Source organism: Ambystoma mexicanum, chromosome 4p, assembly GCF_040938575.1.
Source record: "Ambystoma mexicanum isolate Mex_15411 chromosome 4p, UKY_AmexF1_1, whole genome shotgun sequence".
Classification (NCBI taxonomy): domain Eukaryota; kingdom Metazoa; phylum Chordata; class Amphibia; order Caudata; family Ambystomatidae; genus Ambystoma; species Ambystoma mexicanum.
This window is the reverse complement of record NC_090927.1, coordinates 1,281,530,518-1,281,557,470: the sequence shown is the minus strand read 5'-3', so window position 1 is coordinate 1,281,557,470 and position 26,953 is coordinate 1,281,530,518. Positions and strand designations below refer to the sequence as shown.

Here is a 26,953-nt window from a genome sequence, read left to right as displayed (position 1 = left end):
GACGCCCCCTAACATAACCGACCTAATCACTATGAATCCGGTGTGGGAGGACTCTATTCAGCCTGCTGGCAAATATGCTAGCGTAGATTTTGGCGTCCACATTTAACAGTGAAATGGGTCTGTACGAGGCACATTCAGCCTTGTCTTTCCCCTCTTTTGGGATCACAACGATCCTGGCCTCAGTGAAGGAGGGAGGGGCCCGCCCAGTGGTCATCACATCGTTAAACAGGAGGGACAGGAACAGAGAGCTGGGGCTCTTATATCGGGCGAAACGGGCTGTTAAGTCTGTCGTGTCAGTCAGTGTGTTGCCTGATGGGGTTCTTATCTTTGCCACTGCCCTTTCCGTCCTCTGCTTTCTGAGTCTGGCAGCTGAAAGTGTGTGGGCCTGGTCTCCCTTTTCGTAGTAGCGCTGTTTGACGTACCTAAGGTGGACTAGTGCTTTCCCTTGCCAAATGTCCTTGAGTTCCTGCCTGAGCTCCCTGGCTTCAGTTAAGAGATCAGGGGCTCTTTCTTTATTGCGTTCTAGGGCTCGTTCCTTTTCCTGTATTAGTTTCTTTAGTTGGGCCTCCTTGGGCAACTTCAGTATTTTGACAGATGCCCCCTGAGCCATTAATAGACCTCTTATGGTGGCCTTTACTGCTTCCCACACTGTAGATCGGGGGTGTCGCTTGTGTCATTCCTCTGGAAAAACTCTCTTATTTCCGTGTCCAGAGATTCCCAGAAGAGCCCGTCCCTGAAGAGCGTGTCAATGCGTATCCAACGCCTGTCCACCCTGTTGATGGGGCCCAGGTCCAGTCCCACAGTGACCATGTCATGGTCGATCCACCGTATTGGTTCTATCGTTGTGTTCCCTAGGCGATGCTCCAGGTCACCCCCTAGGAAGATGTAGTCAATTCGAGTGAAAGTGTTATTCGGGGAGGGTAAAATAAATGTGTAGGACTTCTGTGTGTGGTGTTGTGTTCTCCAGGCATCTATCAACAGATGCTTGTGTATTAAGTCCCGGAACACACCTGGAGTTGCTCCCTCCCTAACGGACTTCGATCTAACGTTGGGTCTGATATCTGTTTGAAGTCCCCTCCGCGATCAGAGATCCTGATCTTTCGTTGTCTAGCTGTGTGAGGAGGACCCTAGAAAAGGCTAATTGCTGAGTATTGGGGGCATATGCAGAGCACAGGGTGATGTCCATTGTTTTGATAGTCCAGTGGATTATTAGATACCTCCCCCCTGGGTCTTTGTGGGTCCGCAAGATGCTTAGCTCAAGAGAATTGTGATACATTAGGCCAAATCCTCCCCTCCTGTCGGGTCCTGAGGCCCATTGCGTCCCCCCACATACCTGCCACGTAAAGAGAATTCCTCATGGTTTCTGAATTTTGTTTCCTGAATGAAGAGCACGTCCAGCTTGGATTGTTGGAATAGCCGTGTGAGCATGGATCTCTTCTGGGGTGAATTAAGACCCTTGACATTCAGGGACCCTATGTGTATGGTGTCAGCCATCATCACGATGTTTTGTTATGTGCCATATGATTCCTGTGGCTAGCCAAAGATGTGGAATCCCCCGTCTCCTCTCAGTGCCCCCATACTTATGTAACGCTTTTATTGTTGAACTGCGTGGGTTCTGGCATGCTGGATTTGGTCCATGGTACCGTCCTTCTGCATGTCCCCGTAGAGACTGTGTTTCCCCCGGCCAAGTGTTCGCTGTTGCGAAAGCAGCTAAAGTGAAGTTGTGCTTCCCTCCCACTCCACCCCTTCCCACACCGAAAAAAAACGAGAAAGGAGAAATAGAAAGAGTGTGATGTATCAGACACGATGACCCCCTACCCCTCGCTCCGCCCTCCACACCCCTTACAAGAAAATATAAAGACAAGTAGAAGAAGGAAAAGAAAGAAATCATTGGGCTTGGAGACACCCTGGTGATTAACATAGGACCACTCAACGTCGTGACTCGTGTGTGTGATGCACAGATCAGCTTGCAGACGCACGAGGGCCCAGGGAGGGTGGTGCTTAGACCGACACGGGATCAGGTGCCTTGTCCCGCTGAGAGGTCAATGCAACTCGGTCCTCTCCTCCTCTGGGTAAGCAACTGGCTCTCCGGTCTACAGTAATACCATTTGGTCACATCTCTAATGATTGGTTAGTTCTACGAGGGATCAGGTCTCTTAACTTTCCTCGAGCCTTTTGCTCGCTCTCGTCGTGGGTTAGGTCCCTGTGGCCTTTGTGTGGGATCCAACAGGGTTGGCAGTTCATCTTCCTCCTCCGTCGTGGTATCCCTTGTCTGCAGTCCCTTCAGAACCTGTGCTGCTTCATCTCCCGAGACCACTCTGTAGTACTGGTTTGCGAAACTGAACGTGAGTGCAACGGGGTAATGCCATCTGTATCGTGTGTCTCGTTCACACAGCCATGTGGTCAGGGGGCGGCAAGCTTGACACTGGGCGAGTGTGGCGGCGGAGAGGTCCTGATAGATCTTGACTCTGGAGTTCTCGAATGCTATAACATCCCGTTCTCTTGCTAGCCTTATGATCTCCACTGTTTGCCTGTATTAGCACCATTTTGCTAGGATCGATCTTGGGCCTCCCGGGGGGGGGGGGCACCCGCTCGGTGGACCCTACAAACTCCAGCGCTGGGGCCGGAGGTGTTAGGAAAAGAGAGTTCACCAGCGCTTTCACCTTCCTCTCTAGGCTTGCAGGCGTCTCATCTGGGGCATCGGCCAGACCCTGAATGTGGATATTCGATCTCTGCTCCCTATTTTCGATCTCGTCTACTTCGCTTCCAGGTGAAAGTTCCTTTGTTCCAAGTCTTGTAGGCGGCTCTCGACACTCATTTCTAACATTTCCGCAGATTGCTGGTAATTCTCCAGGGCTTCCACTTTATCTTCCACTTTGTGATCTCTTTCCCGGAGTGCATTGACAGTAGCGATAATGTTGCTGCTGAGGGTATTGGATTTCATCCAGCAGGAGGCGGACATTAGCTTTTGTGGAGGCCTCCAGGTCTCCTTCCGGGATCAGTGAGGCTCTCTGAGCTTGAGTGTACGCCATGACCCCAGACTCTCTCTGGAACTTTTGTAGTTTCAAGGTTGTCGTGGGTTCCAGGTCTGACTGCTTATGCTTTACCATCCACTGGAGCACGCCTGGAGGGCCTGTCTTCATGTGTTGTGGGGGGAGATTTGATCCACGGCCGATACCGTCCCTGGCGCTTCGCTTTGTTGCTGTTGGGTACTTCTTGGGTACTACGGACCCTGGGGAAGTGTGGAAGAGACCACAGCCGCAGGGCGGGACAAGATGGTGCGACTCCAGCGGTCTTTGTGTTTACTCGCTGTCACTGGGATCGTCTCATGGTGCGGACTTTAGGCGAGTAGACAATTTGGATTTACCATGGACTTCCCGTGCAGAGAGGTGTCGTCCGTGGTTTGCGGCGGGTGATGGCTTCTGCGCTGGTTATGTGGGGAGTGAGGGTCCCAGCGGTGGGGTTGTCCACTTGGTGTCCTGCGGGGTCTCTGGATCTGACTCAATGAGAAAGCTCTGGAGCTGCGTTCCCCTTTTCTGTTTTCTTTATTCTCTATGGGGCACTTTCTCACTTATAGCCTGTCTGAGCTGCCAGGTTTAGGGACCGGCTCCGATGCTTGGTGTGCACACTTTCACTACAGCATTGTTGCCTAATATGTGGGGCGCGTTTTGGAATTCAGCCTGCCAGGCGTGCTCAGGGCAAAGGCCTGTGTTATTAGGACTCTCGGGCCTCCTTCTGCTTGATCAGGCTGATGAGCACCCAATGAGGGATGGCTGTGGACAGGCACATTCAGGGCCTGCACCTTTGCCCCCTGACTGGCAGCTCTCTGTGCAGGTTTTTCACTGCCTAGACCTGTATGTGCGAGTACATGGGTATTGCTTCCTCTCTCCCGGCAGATTGGTACCACCCGTGGTCGCGTACGCAAGTGCATATCATGCACTGCTTGTGGCTCAAAGGCTGTCGTGCCCGGCTAAAAGTGTGTGAGAGGCCTGCGCTTTGTGAGCGGGAGTCAGAGCGGGTCCTTTGATGAGGGTGTCACAGGCCAGCGGTGTATCTGGGGGAGAGCTTGCTTGCTTCCTTACCAGTGTCCTTCCTCAATTTACTTTCCCCTACAGTAAAGCGTCCTTGCTGGTAGGTGGGCAGTGAGGGGGACCACTATGTTTGGAGATGCGGTATTGGAATTGTCCCCCACCTCCCCTGTCCGACTCTTACCGCTGGGTTCCCCAAAAACGGGGTGACGTGGTTTTACTGTGGAGCTGCAGGCTACTGGCTGGCCCGCACTGAGCTGGGTCCCTGCTGTTATGCCCACAGTGGTCTCTGCCGAGAAGGCTGCTCAGCACAGCACTGCTGATGTCTGGGTGTCTGCGGGCTTCCTCCTCGTTGGATGGGGGGAGCAGTACGCTCCAAGCATGGCCCGTCCGGGAAGCTCCCGGGGTGTTGAGGGGAGGGCCGGCTAGCTGCAAGGTCCTGGGTAATGTTCCCTCAGGCCCTTTTGGGCTTGCACCCGCGCCCTGCTGCCGACACGCAGTTTCACCACGTGGTCTGATGTGGTGCCCTGGGGCACTGATGACGGAGGCTGGAACTCGACTTCTGCTGGTCTGATTTTCGCCGGGAGTGCAAAGAAATGTAGCTGGCCACTTCCAACTTCTTTTCCTGGGGTCGATTTAACCTGCGGGCTGGGCGAAGCTGTTAAGGATCAGTATTATGCTGGGGTTCCGAAGGAGGATGGCGTTCAGGCGTCCATGTTGCCTGCGCCCCCTTGTGGTCTAGTGACATTGTTTTTGAGGGCTGCTTCTACTTTGCAATCGATCAGACCCCTTACAGCTGCTTCCTCAGGGGCTATGGAGGCCCAGGCTGTAAGGCTGTAGAGCAAGGAGTCAACCTCACTGGAAACTGGCAGCTTTTCATCACGTTCCAGGGGATACAGCTCATTCATGAAGTGAGGAACAGTATTTTCTCTGGATCACGCCATTCCTTTAGGAGCTTTCATTTAATGGTTGCGATGATAGAAAATCCTTCTTGATCTTCTCTTCAAATTACTGACTCGTAGGATCGTCTGCCACATCTGAGTCAGGTTACTCAAACTTCATGCAGGCTGAAACGTGGTCAAGGACGTATCTACTGCTTGCAGTTCGGAGGATTTTCCATAGGTTTGGATTGTTCCTCACAGTTAGATGAGGAGGGTGATGAAGTAGGGTCCCTTTTCCTTCTTTTGGACTGCCCTCTGGCTGCTTGCTCCACCATAAGGGTCTCTTTGATGAAGGAATTGAGCAGAGCTGCTTTCTTTTCCCCCCTTTGCATTTTCCTGCCATGCAGCGACTCAGAGCAGGATGAGGAAAGCACACTGTGCTCCGACATTTCCTTAGCCATGCCAATTGCAAGACCTACCTTCCTAGCAACCCTGTAGTGAGGACCAACCGATTTAAAGGCCACAGAGCGCAGTAATCTGATTTGGTGAGAAGCCAACTCGACCTCCAGTGAAGAGTTTCCCTCCACATCATCCTTACCCCTTCAACGCTGGGTTTGGGGGAATGTCGAGAACCAGGTGGCCCCATCGCTATCTCTCAGGGGGATATTTTATTCCAACTCCATCAACCCCCATCTGTGAGGAAAATTGGTAGTCTACTTTGGCATTGGGCTGCTGGCACGACAATGCTTTATTCGCACCCAGTTTAACCTGTGAACCCATCGACCCCCCCCGTCCGCATCTCTGACCATCATTCAACCTCTCTGACTTACCTGGGAGATTCATACTTACTGAGCTAGAATCCTGAACTCTACTTTCCCACCTCACCACCAAACCCCCCAAACCCTCCCAAAAATCACCTGGCCCTTCAGCCTTCTTATGAACCGCCATCACGCAAATAAAAAACAGGAAGTCATGAATGTGAGAAGCCCCCTTATAGGAGGAAGGGGTAGGAAACTATTAAAAAAGCAGTTTTGTATCTCTCTGAGGTAGGTAAATGGCCTTTATAGAGTAAGGGCTGGGAAGAGGAAGATGGACTGGGAAGATGAAGATGGACAGGGGGGTAATGATTTCAGCAGTGGTCTTCGCTAACTGGTAACAGTGCTGCTGCTGTTGAAATTGCCCTTGCTTTGCTGGCTGTTTCTGTGCTTTATTACCAGTCAGAGACCACAATTTCAACATTCTACTGGTCTTGCACTGATAACAGCTCAGTTGAGAAACTGCTTCCCTCTACATCTTTGGGTGTTAGAGGGCATCTCACAGTCAGCTGTTTATACGTGGCAGTTACAAAGCACCTGGGGCAGATGAGGAAGAAGAAGCCTGGAGATCTTAGGAACATGTTTGGTGTTTTTCACCTTAAGTGCTCCCAGCAAAATTAATGTATTAATCAGAATATTATATCTTTGTTGGCCCGAATTGTCTAATTGCAGTAGAGTCCCTAATGTGTGCGTTCTGCCCAAGACAACGACTTGAAAACCTAAGGGGCGAACAACACCCTTCACTCTGCTCTGAACATACCACGCTCCAGCCACATATGATACTTCAGACGAGATGCACTTTGGCTTCCAGTAAGAGATATAATCAAACTAAGCTCACTTGTCATTACTCACACATTTTTGGCCAACACAGCCCCCAATACTTAACTGACAAATTCTCAAGACATTCCTCTACCAGACTCATTAGACCATCATACTTACAGTGCCTTAATATACCCAAGCATAATCTAAAAACGACAGGGGGCTCAATCTTCCTAGTGCTAGCAGCCAAATGTTGGAACTCTCTCCCCACTGCCATCAGAGCCAGACCATCTTTCTGGGCCTTTAGATCTAGGGTAAAAACTTGTCTCTTCTCCCAATAATTGCAGCCCTAAAACTGTATTACTAGCCGTAATGTACCATTACCTGCCATATAATCTCTTGACATACATTACTTCGCTAATTAGCTGCTGACTTATGACAGTAACTGTACACTCAGTTAATCTATTGTATGAATGTCTTGTTTCTGTACTGATTTAATTCTTATTTTTCTCTGTATTTCCATAGTTTGTTTTGCTGTAACTCAATGACTTGGGGATTGATACGTATCTATAGTTCTGTAACTCTGTAACTTTGTAACACATTGACTTGTGGATTGATTTGTATCTGTAACGCTGAAACATTGGAAATTATCATGCATCTGTAACCAAGCTAAAGCGCCTTGATACCTGAGGGTTAAGTGCGCTTTAGAAATAAAAAACTAAACTCAACTAAAATAAGGGAAATGTAATTTCTTCACTGTGTGTTTATGCAATTATCCCCTTGTAGAGCCAAGAATTACAGTCTCTACTAGATGGAGTACTAATATATTTTTTGTAGTTAGTTTATTAAGTACCATGTAGACACTCAGCATATTGGAAAGGATCTTGTGGGAGAAAAAGTAAACTGTAGGGAGAAAAAGGGAGAAGCATGCTTCAAAGGCTGTACTGTGAAGTGGTAATAGCAGAAAATCAAAGGAGCAATATTATACCATTTTACAAGGCATAATCAGCCATTCAGACCTCACTAAGTGATCATAATATGTGCAAGCCAGGAGGCATGGTTAGTTACCACAGGTAGGATCATTTCCACATGTAACACTTCCTTCAGTTGACTCCTGATCGATTAAACAAGCATCTGGATCTTCTTTCTTCCCTAAAATAAGCGTAGGTCCAAGAAACATAGAGCCTAAAAAAGAAAGGGAAATTTGGTTCACAACTGTAATTAGCCTCAGGCATCTGTAAATATTGTAGCTTGCTATTGTTCTCTCTTTTACTGAATACACTTGCTTGAATATAGTGCATTAAGAACAACAATGAAAAAAGAATACAAATTTAAACAAAAATGTTTGTTTTCTCAAGTAGATTTGGGTTGACCTGTGGCATCAGACATGCATGTCTGCTGTCGTCACTCCATTTCATGTCCTAATAAAGCCCATAGCGGAATAAGTGCTTGCAAAAGGGCGCTCTTATTGTAGCAAACTTAAAAAAAAAAACAAGACAAACGGACAGCATCCTATACATTAACCCATTCCCAAGCAATTAACCCACCAACCCTTCCAAGCCTGCTCTTTTTATACATTGAGAGGCTTGACACAAAAGATTTGATAGATGCTAAATTGGTCTTCCGGCAAGCTATTCCCACCACCCGTTTGAACAAAAGTTCCCACTGTTAATAGGGGACAAGTCCATCCTCAATATCTAGGTCTATTACAGGTCACGTGGTGTGGAGCCAGGTAAAGATTGTAGCTCACATTTACTTCCGGTCACATCCTTCTCAGGTGAGCGGTGTAGGGTCTCCACTGCCATGACGCTTACCAGCGGTAATGTGAAATCCATTGTCCGGGAGGGTACATACCGGCACGATCCACTGGCTCAAGTTCAGAGACCTTGCCCCAGTCATCCGTGGAAGTCAAATTGCCATGCCAAGCAATTTAGATGCACATTCACAGTCCAGATTATAGCATCCAGCAATTCCTGCCAATAGGGGCAGATTAGAGCCCTAACCAAAGTCTGCTAAGAATTATTAGGAAATATACAACTCTAAGATTATGGGTACAGGGCTATCGTCCTGATGGGGCAGCAAACATTTTTTTTACTTATAACCTGAAAATGAGTGGACCGTGTGGTCCGACAACTGCACCTAGACTGAGTGCCCCCCTCTATGGAAAAGCCAATGAAAGTATACATAAAGAAGCTTGTGTTTTGCAATCACCTAGTATGTGTTTTTAAAGTCAAGATACAGAACTGCCTATGTGAAGTGGTGAAAAATACTAATATCAAAGAGCTGGGAAGTGCCCCAAGGAATTGTGTTGTTTTGAACTGATGTCAAAAGAGCTGGGAAGTCTCCTGAGGAATTGTGTTGTTTTGAAAAGCTGGAAGATTTGAACTCCCAGGGAAGGGAACCCTGAGATCCTGTGAACTGTTTTGAACGAGGGGAAGGGGAAGCTGATTACAAGCCAAGAGCAGAAAGAAGCTCTGAATTGTATTTTGAATACTATTCATTGTGATACTGATATCCCAACACATTATATGCAGGTAGTTGTGAGGGCAAGTATAGGTTTTGGATTTGGACTTTACGACACAGACTATCCTTATTTTTCTATCAGGTAGGGAAATCCCACCTTAGCATAGCGTAAGTTAGGCCTTAGTCCATCCTGCCTTTTAAGTTAATAAAGATCTTGAGAATCAATTCTGAAACTGTTGTCTCTCTCTACTTCATGATGCCTTCACAACAGGTGTGTTGATTTCTCTGACGAACCTCTGGCCCATCTAAATGTTATCTGTACTCGCAATCTGTTGTTGACTTCTCTCAGTGCTTTAATCTTGCAGTGATTGTGCATAGCGTTGCTGCTTCTAACCAAGTTGCAAGTGCCCCCCCCCCAGTGTGTTACGCTTTTGTTCTTCTAAGGCGGAGTGCTACCAATTAATCTAAATTAAATGTTCCCTCTAGGGGATTTGGGTGCGCATGTGAAGTTGTGTCCTTTGAGGTGCTGAGAAGGGAGGTGGGAATTTACCAGAGACTCAGCTGAGTGGTCCTGAAAAGGCTATGGGGCACTAAGCCTTAACGCATCTGTCTTTCCCTATTTATATCGGGTGTTACTATCTCACCAGACCCTGTTCTATTTTACCCATCTAGAATAGAAACACAGAGAAAAGACAGGCTTACTAGGGATGCCTACTCTTACCAGTAACTGGACCTCAATATCTTCAAGACAAGCTAATACCTTACCACCCCACTCGCACCCTAAGATCAAGCTCAGCCGGCCTCCTTGTAATTCCTAAGACAAACTCAGTCAGGTTAGGCGGATTGTCATTCTCAGCCCTAGCCCCAACCCTGTGGAACTCGCTCCCATCCGACATCCGCCTAACTGAAGACTTAACGGCCTTCCGCAAACTACTGAAAACCTGGCTCTTCCCCTAAGACTAATCGGTTCCAAATTAGCTTCTTCACAATAACACCGACCCAGCAATTAACCCGAAGCAAAAATTTATAGCTAAATAAACTCGAATGTAAACTAAAAATACAAACAGTACTAAACGAGCAAACTAATGATGAGAGCGGATGAGCGCGGAAAGCGCAGGAGAGCGGATGAGTAAGGAGAGCGGATGAGTATGGAGAGCGGATGAGTGTGGAGAGCGGATGAGTGTAGAGAGCAGATGAGTGTAGAGAGCGGATGAGTGTAGAGAGCGGATGAGTGTAGAGAGCGGATGAGCGTGGAAGGCGGATGAGCGTGGAAGGCGGATGAGCGTGGAAGGCGGATGAGCGTGGAAGGCGGATGAGCGTGGAGGGCGGATGAGTGTGAAGAGCGGATGACTGTGGAGAAAAGATGAATGTGGAAAGCGGATGGGCGTGGAGATCATAGAGGACTAATGTGGTTGGTAAATGAGTGTCGAGGGCAGATGAGTGTGAAGGGTGGATGAGTGTGGAGAACGAACGAGTATAGAGATCGAATGAATGGTGAGGGCGGTTGAGTATAGAGAACGGTTGAGTGTGGAGAGCTGAGGGGCGTGGAGAAAGGAGGAGTGATGAGAACGAAAAAGAGGGGAGAACGGAGGAACCTGCAGAGGAGAGTGCAGAATGGAGGAATGTGCAGAGCGGCTGAGTGTGGAGAGCGGCTGAGTGTGGAGAGCGGCTGAATGTGGACGAGTGTAGAGGATTAATGCGGTTGGCGGCTGAGTGAAGAGGGCCCATGAATGTGTAGGGCCGATGAGTATGGAGAGCGAATAAGTGTAAAGAGCGGACCAGTGTAGAGAGCAGACGAGTACGAAGAGCGGATGAGTCTAAAAACGGATGAGTATGTAGAGCGGATGAGTGTATAGAGCGGATGAGCGTGTATAGCGGATGAGGGTGTAGAGCGGACGAGTATGGTCGAGTGCAGAGGAATAATGCGGTTGGCGGACGAGTGTGGAGGACCGATGAGTGTGGAGGACCGATGATTGTGGAGGGCCGATGAGTGTGAAGGCTGATGAGTACAGAGAACAGATGAGTATAGAAAGCGAATGTGTATGGAGAGCGGATAGATGCGAAGAGGGGATGAGTGTGGAGAGCGGATGAGTGTGGAGAGCGGACGAGTGTGGAGAGCGGACGAGTGTGGAGAGCAGACGAGTGTGGAGAGCGGATGAGTGGAGAGCGGATGATGATGGAGGAGCGACTGAGTGTGAAGGAGCGGCTGAATGTGCAGGAGCGGCTGAGTATGTGACCGAATATGTAAAGCGGATGAGTATATGAAGCGGACGAGTGAGCGGTGCAGATGAGTAGGTAAGGCAGACGTGTGTGCGGTGCGGACGAATATGTGGAATAGATGAGGGTGGAGAGCGGATGAGTGTGGAGAGCGGATGAGTGTGGAGAGCGGATGAGTGTGGAGAGCGGCTGAATGTGGAGGAGCGGTTGAGTATGTGACTGAATATGTAAAGCGGATGAGTATGTGAAGCGGACGAGTGAGCGGTCCAGATGAGAAGGTGAAGCAGACCTGTGTGTGGTGCGGACGAATATGTGGAATAGATGAGGGTGGAGAGCGGATGAGTGTGGAGAGCGGATGAGTGTGGAGAGCGGATGAGTGTGGAGAGCGGCTGAATGTGCAGGAGCGGCTGAGTATGTGACCGAATATGTAAAGCGGATGAGTATATGAAGCGGACGAGTGAGCGATGCAGATGAGTAGGTGAGGCAGACGTGTGTGCGGTGCGGACGAATATGTGGAATAGATGAGGGTGGAGAGCGGATGAGTGTGGAGAGCGGATGAGTGTGGAGAGCGCCTGAATGTGGAGAAGCGGTTGAGTATGTGACTGAATATGTAAAGCGGATGAGTATGTGAAGCGGATGAGTGAGCGGTGCGGACGAATATGTGGAATAGATGTATGCTTAGAACGAACCCAACCGCTCTGAATTGCATAACGTCCGTATTATGCTTTGGAATGCATAGAACCTTTGAAAGAGCATACCTCATATCACACCCCATGCTTACTCTCTCCTTACACCACCACTCAACTAGAACACAGGGATACTATGACACCATTCGGTATAACTGTTCTCATATCAACATCTACCGCTCACTACCCATCACTCTTAAGTAAACATTGCTGGTCTCACACCCCCAGCCAGGCGTTCTCCTCAGGCCTAACGCAGCCACTTTCGGTCTGGATAACTCTGGCCAGATCGAACACATAACCCTGATCTCTCAGCCACCACACCTACCGCTAAGAAGCACCTACCACAGGAACTCCGCACCAGCTGCACACATACCTGGTGCGCACACGCACCTTTGGACTCTCGCTAATCCCTCTACTGACCAGAACTCCGGTTCCCAAGGGCATTCAACCTACCAGCGCCTTCAGACCATACCAATGGTATATAAGGCGCTATATAAGTGCAAAATAACATAACATAACATAACATGACCTAAATGCATTCAAATCAAATTCAGACATATATCTGAAACCTGCAGGGTTTGTTACAAGATCAGCGTAACTAGATCACTGTTCGGATTATGTTGCCAGAGCTATTTAAGAAATAAACCATGATGGGCAGTTCCTTAAAGTGAGCCCCGGGCAGTACTAGACCCATTAAAGTCCCTCGCCTGGAGAGGTTTATTGCTATTAGCTACGTACATGTTTTTCTGGGATGGTAATAGTTTTTTAAATAAAAGTTGAGAAACGGTACAATTGCTGTTTCTCAACTTTAAAAAAAATACAAACCAAGGAGGCTGCCATGGTCAAGGGAGAAGAGAACTACATGTAGTCCCTTCTTCCCTTCCAAGGAGGCCATTGGCGCCGCTGGGAAGCGCTGGAATACAGTGTTCCAGGCATCTGCAAGGGACCAGGCAGGTTAAGGTAAGTGGGGCAGGGGAGGTACAAATTGGTGATGAAGGTTGGGACGTGGAAGGACTTGCCTTCTTCCTGGAGGGGTAAGTGGTGGCCTCCTGCTGGTCAGGGGACTCGGAATGCAAGATTTATCATGAGGTAAAGCCTGCTTTCCGAGCTCCCTGATTGGCTGGAAGGCCACCTGGCTCTTCCTGATTGGCAGAGCGGATGTCTGCCACCTCCTTCCTCCCGGCGTGCTAATTCAGGACCACCACAATAACCCAGGAAAGATCAATTGTTAACCAACCCAGGATTTCTACCCATGTTCACATATCACCTAACGGATCTCCCTTTTGCCCAATCATCTAAGTGAAAACCCTCAGCTCCACAGAGCGGCTATGCATGACTTCTATCTTTTCTCATTGTGTACGTGGTGTGTTTGAGAGGACGCAACCCACCGGTCCGGGGATGCAAGTCAATGTTATTGCTTATTTATTTCCACAGCGCATATACCTAAGCACTTTACAGTAAAAAATTAATTGGTACAAATTAAGAAATGGTGATCATTTAGAATAGAGCACAGAAAAAGAGAGCAAAAACAAAAAGGAACCAAAACAGGAAAAACATGTCCCGATGATCCAGAATGATATGATACAAGTCATTTATAGCGCTCCTGTACACAAGTGTTTGACAGAGTAAGGAAGGTCCTGCAAACCTGCACATTGCAGGACAAAATATATCCATCCCATCCCACAATATACATCGCACAGCATGGGTGGGAGGCAAAGTCTGCAAATGTCAAAGAAACAAAACAAGATAAACAGGGGTGGCTGGACTACCTCTTAAGTGATGACAAACCCATTCCCCGGAAAGCCATACAATCCAGTCCACTTAAGTTATAGTTTTCCGAGACGCATAGAGCAGGATAGAACATCCGTGCATACGTCCAACTGAAGGTTGCCAGTCATTTGGTCAAAAATAATTGGTCGACTGGACAACTGGTCGAATCAATTTGGTCGAAAACCAAATGGTCGAATTTTTTTTTTTATTTTCACCCCTTTTTTGGTTTTTTTTGGGGGGGTCCCCCCTCCCAACCCCTTTTTTTTTCTTTTTTTTTTCTACACGAAAACCCACAAAACACATATATAAATAAAATAAAAAAATTCGACCATTTGGTTTTCGACCAGTTTGTAGTCGACCAAATGACTGGACAGCCCAACTGAATTCCAGACATCGGGCTCTTCTCTTCCTACTCAGCCACAACTTATCCCAAGGCTATCTCCTAGTGTCCGACAGTCCAATGCCGGGTCCGCTCTGCCTCATCTTCAGCTCCAGACTGCCGCACAGGACTGAGTGTGGCAGCAACAAAGATCCCAAAAATGGCCTCCCCAGCAGTGCCAAACGGCAACCTTTACCGTGTCTGCACAACACTGTACTCGAGAAGGCAGAGACGATGCTCCAGGACAATGCCAGATGCTCGAACTACATAGTTCTAACACTAGTTCTAACACTGGAGCAGTGCAGAAGAATGGCACCAGTGAGCCAACAGAAAACATGCAGCTCTTCCAGCAATAAGGTCTTCCAGCGTATAGATCTTTCAAGCTCTAACGACAGGTCTGAGTCGTGGCACCAATCTGTGATCGCCAAAAAGACTTGGCCTAATTTTCGGTTATGATTAGGCAACATTTTTATTCAAGTTTGCTTGCAAGGCAAACTGACAGCATCCTAGTCATTAATCCATTCCCAACCAACTAAATAACGCACCCTGCCTCCAGACCTTCCCTTTTTATGTGTTCTCAGATGCTGGACCCCAAACCTTCGAGAAACATTAAGTTTGTCTTCCTGGATGCTATTCCCACCTCCCGTTTGGACAAAGGTTCCCATTGTCACATGGTGGAGTGTTTCCAGGTGGAAATGGCATTGAACACGTACGTCCGGTCATATCCTCCCAAGGGGATGGATATAGCGCCTCCACCCCTGAAGCCCATTATCAGGGCTAGTACAGACTGGCACGATCCACTGGGCCAAGTTCAGAGACCTTGCCCCAGTCACCCAAGGCAGGCCAAATGTCAGTACTCAGCAATTTAGGCACACATGCGCAGTCCAGGTTTTAGCATCAAGCAATACCTGGAGGCAGAGTGGCACTCTGACCAAAGTCTGCTAAAATGTAAAAGAAAATATTAAACACTAGGCTTAGATGTACAGGGATAACGTCATGATGAGGCAGAAACACATTTATTTTAAATGTAAAACCTGAAGAGGAAAACCACCTGGGCCAGACTCTTCATTTCATGGTTTTCCCCATGCCCATTGGTACATTACTTATTTTTTTATATATAGACTCAATGTTACCCTGCCTTTTCTAGACTTTGACTCTGTTATTGCTAAAATATCTATCAGAGAAGATGTGATTGGGATGTCCATCTGACTGATTAGAGATATCCTTTGCTGGCAAGTCCTGTGGGCATGTTGATCTCAACGCACTCAGTAATTCTATCTGAATAGATAGTGAAGCCTTATAGGGTTAAAGGTGGCTGGCGGTTGTCTTTGTGATGTGGATGGGTAGGGCTAGAGAGGATCTCAAGTCAGGGAGAAGGGGGATTGTGGGTAACACCACCTGTTCTCTGTATTTCAGGGGAATGAATTTAGAGATCAAGATCACAGGAAGCATTCTACAACATACAGACTATCCTATATGGAGTGCAGTATGGGTACTCAGTTCTGCATTGTGTTCAGATGTGAAAGAAGAACAAGGCATGTTAGTAGTAGGATAGGCAGATGCTCGTCTGTGGCTGTTACAGCTTTGTTGGCACCATTTTGGGTACATGTGTGAGGCAAGCACAATGAACACGCTAACACAAGGTACCTTTTGTCATTTGCCAGGTGGTTCCCAGGTGGGGCTGTTCTGACGACAATGCAAATAATGAGAGAGAATGATCACATGTGTGATGGATCCCATATGATTGCACCGGTGGGCTGCAAGGAATTGGAAGCGGGATGGGAGACATTCAGGCTGGATATAGGTACCTATGTCCTCAGGATTTATCCATTTGTCTGAGATCAAGGCCCTGTCAAGAATGATCCTCTGCTGACCCTATTACAGTTCCTCAGATTCAGTCGGCCTTAAGTATTAGCGTTCAAACTTTCTGTTGGTGGAGATTTGATCTTTCTGGATTGAGCCATGTTGCCCTCTCACTATAACTATTGATGGGATAAGTAGTTACGACAAAAATGAAGAATAGTTGAAATATTGCAGAGTATGAATAACCTGAAGGCACTCTCACAACTGCTCACCAGGGATATTCTGTTCAGGTGGCCAGGGAAGGGCCATTGCTTTTGAATACCGACTCTGGGGGTGGACTAGCAAGGGAGGATCACCTGGGCAGAGGGTTCTTGGAGATTGAGGAGAGGGTGTCAAAGGGCGAGACACGGAATCCCCCCCTTTCCTGATATTGACTTACCATACCCTCCCTCAGCCTTTCTAGGATATTGCTGTCCCTTTCCTAAAATTCCCCCTGAAACTACACAAAGTACTGGGATGAGGAAGATGCATCAGAGAGTAATGCAGACAACCCATGGGAAACACCACTATAGAACTGGGATGAAGAAGAGGGAGTCTGAAGACTACAGGAAGTCAGTCGAGTCAACCTCATTGTCAGTATATATAGCACGTACAGCGTCCGTTGGCTTCAGTTCAGTTTTTAAGCCTTCCTCATGCACAATTACCAGCCTCAATGAGTCCTAGACAGTATTAGACTTTGAAGGCTCTTCAACCAATACCTGGCACCCCTTGTCTCCGCATAGTAGCTCTCTGTTCCAACTTTCAGTGCTATGCGGATGACACTCAGCTCATTTTCAGGCTCACCTCAGCTACCTCCTCTCCCTCCCTCATCTCTGACTGTCTGTCTGCAATCCAGAAGTGGTGTGCCGCCAATGACCCCTGCCTTAATGCCAGTAAGACAGAGATCCTTCTCATTGGCACTCCTGTACCTTCCGTTCCTGCCACTCTCTGGCCGTCCTCCCTTGGCCCCCTTCCTGCTCCCACCTGTGAGGCTAAGAACCTTGAAGTCATCTTCGATTCCACGCTCTCCTTCTCTCCACACATCTCTGACGTCTCCAAAAAACCAATACCAACTGCACCTCCTCAGGGGTATTCTTTCATTCCTCTCCTTCCCCCAGAAGCTCACTGTCTCAAGAGCACTGGTTCTCTCTAGACTGGAATATTACAACAGCCTCTTTCTAAATCTGCCTGCCTCCACTCTCCACACTTTGAAACTCATCCAAAACAGGAATACAAGACTTGTCCTTGGCCTTAAGCCCAGGGATCTTATCTCTCCCGCCCTGAAATCCCTCCATTGGCTCTCAGTGGCTGCAAGGATTAAATTCAAGACCACCTGCATTGTCCACAAAGCCTTCTGGGGCCTTGGTCCGCAATACCTTCAGCTCTCCCTCCGGAAATGTCTTCCTACTCGAGTCATTCGCTCCTCTACCTCCAACTTCCTCAGGGTCAGTCGTTTCTCCAAGCAACAAGTTGGTGGTAGGTCTCTTTCTTTGGGTGGGGCCTCCCTCTGGAATTGCCTCCATGCCTCTCTAAAACTCAAGGAGAACCACCTTTGGTTCCGGAAGCACCTCAATACATTCATCTTTGCTTCTGCATTCTCTCTTCCCCTCCCCTGCTGATCTGTCCTTTTCTGCCTTTGGGCTCCTGGTCTACCATAGGTATCCTGGCCCAGATCCCTGCCCACCCATCTGCTTACCTGCACTGCCTCTTGGCAACCTTTATACTAGGTCTGTATCTGCAACCCTACAGTCCCCTTACCGGCACTTATCTGACACCCGTGTCTGCACTTACATTGCCACTTGCCAAATGCACTTTTTTATTGTTATTATTATTTTCATATCTGCTTTCTGCACTTTCCATTCCTCACTTGCCCTTGCATTCCCCTGCACCCCTCAACCCTGCACTTGCGCATTCTCAATGTCACTTGGCTTAGTAAAATCGTTTTGTTTTTACTGTTTTGTATCCTCCCTTGCCCCGTCGCGCCCTGAAAAACTTGTGTATGGGCGCAATATAAATAAACTATCAAATCATAGCATATCAAAGAGTGTAAAGTATAATGCCTGGAAATTCTACAACGGGTAGACTGGGAGGGGCGATGAAGAATACTTGGGAGGAACATCCCGTCGAAAGATTGTTACCAGGGGTAAGTAACGTATTATTCAAATAGATTGTGTCCTCCCACGTATTCCTCATCTTATTATAGATTCCCAAAGCAGTGTTAGGTTTTGGAGGAGGGAGTAAAAATGTTCAGTTTCAAGATTTGTCATGGATCGAGTAAAAGACTGCTTTCCCAAATCCTCCTTCCTGGCTAGAGGATGAATCCAGACAGTAATGCTTACTAAAAGTATGGATGGTGGACGACCAAGTGGCTGCCGCACAAATGTCTTATCGGCACCCCTCTTTGAAGAGCGCAAGATGTTGCGATGTTGCCATGCCCCTTGTAGAATGGGCTATTAGGCTTTCTGGCGATCTTTCACACTCTGTAGCACTCTGAAATATCCAGAATTATCCATCTTGACAAAGTTTGTTTTTGTGTCCAGTGTACCCAATGAAAAGCTAATCGTGTTGACGGGTCATTGTCATCCGAGAAATGTGAAAGCTCAAAGCCCTTCTGGGATCAAGCCTATGTAGCCTTTCCACTTCCTTGCCAGAATGAGGGAGCAGATTGAAAGTTGGAAGCACATTTTCTGGGATAAATGGAAAAGTGACACAACTTTTGCCCAAAAAATACGGTTTAACCATAAGGACAACATTATTATTGTAAAAAATTGTAAATGGCGGTTTACTAGATAGGGCCTGCAACTCACCCACCCCCCCTCCCTGCAGGCTGATTTTAACGCAACTAACAGAATGGTTTTCAATGTTAGCAGTCTTAATGGACATGAGTGGAGTGGCTCAAAGGGAGCACACATCGGAAATGTTAATACTAGATTAAGATCCCAAATTGTGACTTGAAAAGGTGTAGGATGGAACACATTAGTGAGCCCTTTATGAATTTGTATAATCAATGGTATTTTGAAATTTGATACCTCTTCTGAGGTGCGCTTAAAGATTAAAAGCGCTGTCAAGTATCCTTTAATGGTCCCAATCTGGAGCACCAGATCAGCCAAATGTAACAAAAAAGACAACACCATATGTGTACTGCATTGAAACGAGCCCATATCCTTTTCCCTACACCAGCTGCAGAATTCTTTCCAACGGCAGCGGTATAAGGATTCCGTTGCTGGCCTTCTGGCCAAAAGCAAAATCTCCATTAGGTCGTCTGGAAGGCCCCAATCCGTATATCTCAACCTCTCAGAAACCCTGCGTGAAGCTTGAATGTCTTGACCTCTGGATGGAGAATGCTACCCTCCTCTCGAGAGAGAAGGTCCTCTCTGGACATGTCCAGAAGGTCCGGGTACCACTGAAAGGGGCCCCTAAGGGTCCCTCGCGATATGGAAACAAGGCAATAACCATACACGAAAAGATGCGCCAGACACGAGGTTCAAATTCCCAATGCTAGGGTTTATTGCAAGCAAAATAGTCACAATTGGCAAACTTTGGTCTCACGCCCCGCAACGTGAGTTTCCTAGACCTCGAGGGACGCAAGAGAGCGAATTACGTACATCAGTTACATATATACAAAATGCATATCATACAATCAGCTATGTCATGTTTAACACCCTCCTTTATTAAGTTTCTTTGAACTCGGGATGACGATGGACATTTCCGACGGGTATGACAATTATGACACTTTTGATGTCTGTTCTAGTAACAATGTGCAATTAGAAAGTGCGGAGGCATCTTTTAGTTGTTGAACAGAACACGGTGGTTCTGTTCTTGGAAGCAAGCTGCACACGGGGGAAGAGTCACATTCCAAGCTTTGCTATCTATGAGGTACTATTCGTGTCCTGGGAGCCGACACGCTCTAAAGGGTTTTGCGAAGGGGGGCCGTAAGAAGAGCATAATTCAAGCCTTTAGCTGCTTTATTCTAACATATTCTAACAGTACGAGACTGGCTGGCAGCTGTGAAATGATTAAATGCCCTGCAGCTCTCCCTCAAGGCTACAGAGAGGGAGCGTGGGCATTCCTTTCTGGGCTACTCATGAGGAGTTTCAACGAACTCCTCAGTCCCGCGACCTTGCCCTTTCATATTCAGACAACAATGTTAACAGTTGAGCAGAGTAAGCAGAATCCGCAAGAATTGCAAGCTGCAAAGCAGTTTTAGACAGAAAGCAATGAGCAATGGTTAACAAGCAAAATGGCGATTCTTGCTTTGTTTAAAATGGCCGCTTGTTGGTCAAGCATATCAGTCTGTATTTTCTATTATTCGGTGCATAAGACGGTTGGCTTACGGCCATCAAGTTACGTCTATCATTCAAATGAAGGGTATTCACTTTTCCAGATTGACAAACCCTCCTTTTGGCCGTATGTCAAACGTCTTATTCATTCATTGTATCCTCCTCTGATGAGGATGAGTCTGGGGTATCTATGTCTGAACCTCTCATGCTATCATGAGCGTCATCTTCATCATTAATGTCTATAGCCATGAATTGTTTTACTGTTTTTGTTTCATCAGTGTCTCTGTTATTTCGGCCATGCGTTTGTTTTCCTCTCAACACCATGTGCATACATCCCTTAGTACATCCATTAGTTATTTCAATGCAAACTATTGGTAAACATTGTATGCAACAGCAACAGGTTATGAATATACCAAGTACCACCATTAGTATTGAAATTAACTTCCATCCCCAGGACCGCAACAGTCCCCACAACCAGGATCCTATCCCGCAAACCCCTTCTCCAGTAGAGAGTGTGGAACTTAGGACATGTAATTTCCGGATTGCTTTAAATATCGTAGGGGAGTAATCATCTATATACACACAGCATGCAGTTTTTACGAGTTTGCAAACTCCTCCACGATCAACTAATATTATATCGAGAGCCATCCTGTTTTGTAGTGCCATTAGTCTTATTCCTTTTTCTTCTAACGTCATATTCAATACAATATCCGTTGTTGAATCTATTGTATTTTTAATATTCTAGACAGTTTTCTTATATTGTAGGAATTTTCTATTTGGGACAAGAATGGTATAAATGATTTGGCTATATCTATTGCGATCATTCCATCCTCGCTACTCCTTTGAGTTCTAACCTTTGTTCGTCTGGCTACTTCTGCTGTTTCCAAGAGGAACACTCCTGGAAACAGTAGACCTAAGTAGCATGTACCTCCCCAGTTCCTAGGTAACCATGGATATGCTTTTTTTCCACATATAAAGTAGACAGGGTCCCCTACGTACACGGGTTCTATTTCGTGCTTCAAAACCACTGTGTTCAGGCAGCTGCTAAACGTTCCTAATTTATAGGAACCTTTTTTCTGTAAACATAGGGGAGCAGTTTCGGGGCTGTGATCCACTGTATAGGCAGGGGGCACAGCATCTTTATTCCATTCATCCCTCACTCGAAATGTCATTACTGATGTTTCTTCTGCTGGCGGGGTCGGTCTATTCTGCCTATGTAATCTATCTAGTCTTGTTGTCTTTCGTGTATTCTTCCTCATGGGATCTGGTGAAAACATGCGAGCTTTGTGGAATATGGAACAACCCACAGGTCTCATGATCACTTCCTCAAATTCATTCATATTGGTCTCATCTAGCTGACCCGTATTACTCTTGTTCCATTTCCCAAAGAACATTGCACTCAACGATACTTCACATGAATAAACCAATGGTACCGGTTGTACATACCAGCCTATCCCTTTCCCACCGTGCTGTGGTAAATGGGCACAAACCCAGCTATCTTTTTTCTTTAAAACCGCATGGGTCATGTTCATGATGAGCAACAATGTATTGTTGCCGTATCCTTCTCTATGTCTTTCTTCCATTGGGGGCAAAGTACCAGTGATTACATGAACCGGGCTTTCAGTAGCTGCTTTTGGCAAAAGTGTTTCTAATGGGTGCGCGGACTCCAGGAACCATAGTGTAATAGCTGTTATTGTTGGTACTACCATACTTAAGAAACACAGGACCAATGTCCAAATCAGTACCTTATTCCTTTTACCATGCTTTTTCCCTAAATTTACAGTCTCTAAATCTATCACCTTTTCAGCAGGGGTGCAGGAGGAGGCTGAAACCGGTCTTGATTTGTTCTTCATCGTCCTTCTTGCTGGCAAAGTTCGTCGCAAATGTCTCTCATTCTTGATGCCAGAAAAGTTCAACGAAAATGTCACAGTTCAATTCTGCCTGCCCTTTCACAGCCTAGATCACTTATCCACTCCGAGCAAGATTAGTTGTTCTTTCTCCCACTGCTCAGACGATTTCTGAACAGTTCTTTATTGATAGAGTACTATGTGCATCCAGCTTGTCCTGCTCTGGCTTAGGACACATGTACTTTTATAAGCGCACCGAGGAGCCGTGAGTCTTGAATTGTCCGACTTTCACAATTCTCACACTTCTCTTCTCTACGCCCCTGGCTCCTACTCCTTCCGTGAGTGGAACCAAAGGCAAAAGAAAAGCACAAAAGATCTGTGGATTACTTTGCCTGTCGAGGCCGCAAATTATACCGTTTCACTCCTGGTATTGTATTATCCGTGAATAGTGCCGTTGCACTTTCAGTATCAGGCTCAGTGTCAGCCTGCGGCACAATGATGGGTAGCAATGAGCGCTGTGGCAATGATGTAGTTTTTTTCTTTGGCTTTGGTGCGTTTGCAGAAACTGGTGGGCGCCAAAGAGGTACACGCGTTGTTTCTGCTCGTGTTTGCAATGCAGGGTTTGTGTCGCTCGGCAGTGATGTTGTTTCTGCTGAGCAACGTTGGGGCACTTTTCCCCCTTTCCCCTTACTGGCAGCCTCCTCAGGCTCTGTTTCGAGTTTCACTTCTCGCTTGGACTTTGTTTCAACTTTCACTTCTTGCTCAGGCTGATGCTGTGGCAATGGACTGGCAACAGTTTCTTTCGTTTCCTAGACTGTTTCCTTTCTCTGGTCGTCGGAAATTGTCAGCAGTCCAGGGAATCTTTAGGCATGTGTCGCATGGATCCATGCCTTCTGTCCGTTCACTCGAATGACTGTTTGCGTCGCCAAAAGTACTTGGTAGGGGCCGCACCACCTCGGTGCTAATGCTGTCTTCCGCTCAAAGTTCTTTATCAGGACCCAGCTTCCAGGGTCCAGCGAGTGCCCCGGTCCGGTTTATCACACTGATAACGCCTCCTGTACCTGCTGATGAATTAAACGCAACTTCTGCATTAAAAGGCCACAGTACGTGCTTAACATAGGATGCTCGACCTCACATAATCTTTTGGGCTGCGGTGCGCACCATACATTTGCCAGTCTCCCCATTATAATTTCATAGGGGGAGAGCCCAGTTTTAGCCTGCACAGACGTGCACAGGCACAATAGCGCTAGGGGTAATGCATCCACCCAACTCAACTTGCTCCCAGCACCGATTTTAGCTATCTTTGACTTTAAGATACCGTTATGTCTCTCAACAAGCCCGGCAGATGGAACTGTGGAATCGTTTCTCTATCTGTAGACCTGCACAGATCTGTAGTACTACTGCGCCCACAAAGTGTGGGCCGTTGTCTGACCACAGGACACGGGGCAACCCGAAATGGGAGAAATACTCTTTCAACATTACCTTTGCTGTTGACATGGCAGTGCAGTCTTTTAAAGGATATGCCTCCACCCACTTGCTAAATGCACAAATCACCACTAACACATATTTGTAGTTCTGGCACCTTTCCATTTCTATGAAATCAAAATGGATCACCTCAAATGGCATAGAGGGTGGGCCAAAACTACCTACTGGAGTCATGGTTCCCTTCCCTACATTGTGTTGCAGGCACGTAATACAATTCTGCACTAGTCTTTCTACATTCTTTTTTATGTGCTCATTTTTCCATACTGTGGATAAATGCTGAACCATCTTCTTCACGCAAATGTGGGTAGGGCTATGCGCCATTGTAACCATTGCAGTTACGTAACAATTTGGCAACATCCAGTTCTTGGTCTCTTTGTCCACCCAACATCCTTCCAAATCTAACTCAGCAGAGCCCTCAGCCCACCCCTGAATCTCTTCGGTCGTGGCCTCAGCCTGCATTTCTTGGACTGTGGCAACTCCATTCTCTATCATACAAGGTACTTCCTCAGTCTGTACTGTCATCATTTTATTTCCCAAATCTGTGGCTGTTTGTTTTGCAATCCTGTCTGCAAATGCGTTTCCCTCTCCCACTTTACATGTTACTTTTTTATGCGCCTCGCATTTCACTATAGCTAGGTGCTTTGGAAATGTGAGTGCAGACAACAATCGCACAATCAAAGGCCCATGCTGAATCCTGGCCCCATGTGATGTCAAGAAACCCCTCTCAGCCCAGAGTCGGCCAAAGTTATGAACCATGCCAAAGGCGTACTGGCTGTCAGTATAAATGTTCACATTCAAATTCTCAGAGTTCACAGGCTCGGGTCAGTGCTATTATTTCTGCGGCTTGTGCCGAATTGTAGGGGATTCTTCTGCTTTCTACAACACTCTCTAGGGTAGTAATTGCATATGCGGCCGTTGATGTGCCATCAGGTAATTTAAAACAAGAGCCGTCACAAAACAACTCCCCATCTGGCTCTTTCTGTGGGATGTCGCTCAAGTCAACTCTTCCCTTTGTTTCTTCTTCAGTGACCATTAAACAATCATGGGGTGGTGATTTGTTGTCACCAATTTCTGCTATGGGCAGTGGCATTAATTCTGCAGGATTCAATGCGCTACACCTCATAATTTGGATGTAGGGTGCAAACAAGATGAGCTCATATCTTGTTAGTCTGGCAGAAGTGAGGTGTTGCGTCTGTGTTCTATTTAATAGAACGTCTATAGCATGTGGCACCATAAGAATTAAAGTGTGCCCCAATACCATTCCTTCCATTTGTTTCACTGACGCAGCAGCCGCTGCGACGGATCGCAAACATCGTGGTAGTGCGTGCGCTACAGGGTCCAGCGCAGAAGAATAATAGCCGCACGGCCTATTTCTTCCACCTTGTTCCTGTGTCAAAACCGCCAATGCACATCCTTCACTCTCGCTCACAAATAGTCTAAAGATCTTTTTATAGTTAGGAGTGCCTAAAACTGGCGCAGCACACAATGCAGCTTTCAATTGCTCAAACGCTTTCTGAAATTCCTCATCCCACTGTAAAGGCATCACTGCATCCTTTTTAGTTAACTTTATCATCGGCTTCAAAATCAACGCAAAATTACTGATCCACTGCCGACAATAAGAGGCCATGCCTATTACAGCTCTCACTCCTTTCTGAGTTTTTGGAATAGGCATACTAGAAATACTTTCTATGCGTTCTGGTGTTATTCTTCTCCCTTCTTTCGAAAGTAGGTAACCCAAATAAGACACCTCCTTTTGATTATACTGGAATTTCTTCAAACTTGCCTTGTGACCATGGGTCGCTAGGTGTGTCAATAGTAATATAGTACTTTCTTTGCAGATCTCTTTTGTGTCAGCAGCTAGTAATAAGTCATCTAGGTACTGCAAGAGTACGCGGCCTTCGGGTAATTCTAACATGTGTAGCTGTTCTTTTCGCGCTCTACTGTAAATGCTCGGGCTTTCCGTTTATCCTTGTGGAATGCGTGTGAATGTGAATGATCGACCTCCTAGAGTGAACGCGAACAGATATCTACTGCTTTTATCCACTGGAATGCTAAAGAAGGAACAAGTTACTTACCAGTAACTGTTGTTCTCCAGCATGGGTCTGTCATGGATTCACATGCTCATGAATATTCCCCGTCGTCAGGCTGGGAATCCTCGGTAAAGAAAAAAACCAGTATCCGTTTCGTTTCTGATCTGTCTTTCGTAGTAATAACCAATCACTGGTCTCTGCGTCATACTGACCACAGCCAATGACTGCCCTCTACCTAAGCACCGCCTCTGGCAGCCATCTTCATTTTTGGAAGCACGTGAAGTGGCAGTATGACCAAGTGAAGAGCCGCAGAGGGGTAGCGGGAGGGTTCGCATGTGAATCCATGCCAGACCCATGCTGGAGAACAACAGTTACAGGTAAGTAACGTGTTCCTTCTCCAGCATGGGGTCTGGCATGGATTCACATGCTCATGAATAAAGAATACATAGCAGTACACACATGCACAACCACGGGAGGTGGCAAAGGCTCAACATTAAGCATTACATCAAACTCAACATTAAGCATCTTACCTCCTCACCAGGCTCACCTCAGGCGAACAGGTTGCGCAGCACTGCTTGGCTGACCCTGGACTCCTCCCTGGAATCCTGATTGACGCAGTAGAATTTCGTGAAGGTGTGCGTCGACCTCCACGTAGCAACCCTGCATATGTCCAACAGGGGCACACCAGAAAGGAACGCCGTGGTAGCTGCGATCGCTCTGGTGGAATGGGCTCTCGGACGGCCAGGCAGCGGTCGGTTTGCCAACCGATGACAGTACATGATACAGCCGGAGAGCCATCTGGAAATGGAAGCCTTCGAGAGAGCCTTCCCCTGATTGACAGGTCCAAAGTTCACAAAGAGTTGTGACGTCTTCCGAAAACACTTTGTGCGGTCCACGTAGAACTTCAGCGCTCTAGCCACATCCAGCGAGTGCAAAGTCCTCTCAGCCGGCGACGAAGGCGACGGGAAGAACACAGGCAACACCAAGGGTTCGTTGAGATGGAAGTCCGACGGTACCTTGGGCATGAAGGAGGGGTGCATCCTGAGCACTACCCTCGTGTCGTGAAAAGTCAAGTACGGGGCCTTGCAGGAAAGGGCCTGGATCTCTCCCACCCGTCGTGCGGAGGCGATGGCCACAAGAAACGCTGTTTTCCACGACAGAAACTTCAACGGGGCCGAGTGCAGAGGCTCGAACGGAGGTCCCATGAGCTTGGTCAGCACCACGTTGAGCTCCCACGCCGGGGCCGGCGCCTTCACCGGCGGGAACGATCTGAACAGTCCCTTCATGAACTCTTTCACCAGACGATGAGACCACAGAGACGTCCGGCCCGTGGTTCTGGTGTATCGGGAGATCGCAGCAAGATGAATCTTGATGGACGCGTGTGCCAGTCCAGCTTTGGCCAGCGTCAACAGGTACGGCAGTACCTGGGGAGCCGTAATCCGTAGAGGGTTAATCTTCTGTGCGTGGCACC

General features: G+C 47.3%; 1 protein-coding gene across 1 annotated transcript in view; it reads right to left on the bottom strand.

The window, feature by feature from the left end:
* The window catches only part of LOC138453804 (zinc finger protein 11-like), a 2,054,811-nt gene that overhangs the window by 1,298,984 nt on the left and 728,874 nt on the right, over nt 1-26,953 (bottom strand). Inside the window, exon 6 of the mRNA XM_069606980.1 lies at nt 7,552-7,668. Within this exon, the coding sequence (XP_069463081.1) occupies nt 7,552-7,668 (117 nt within the window). The remainder of the gene's footprint in view (nt 1-7,551; nt 7,669-26,953) is intronic.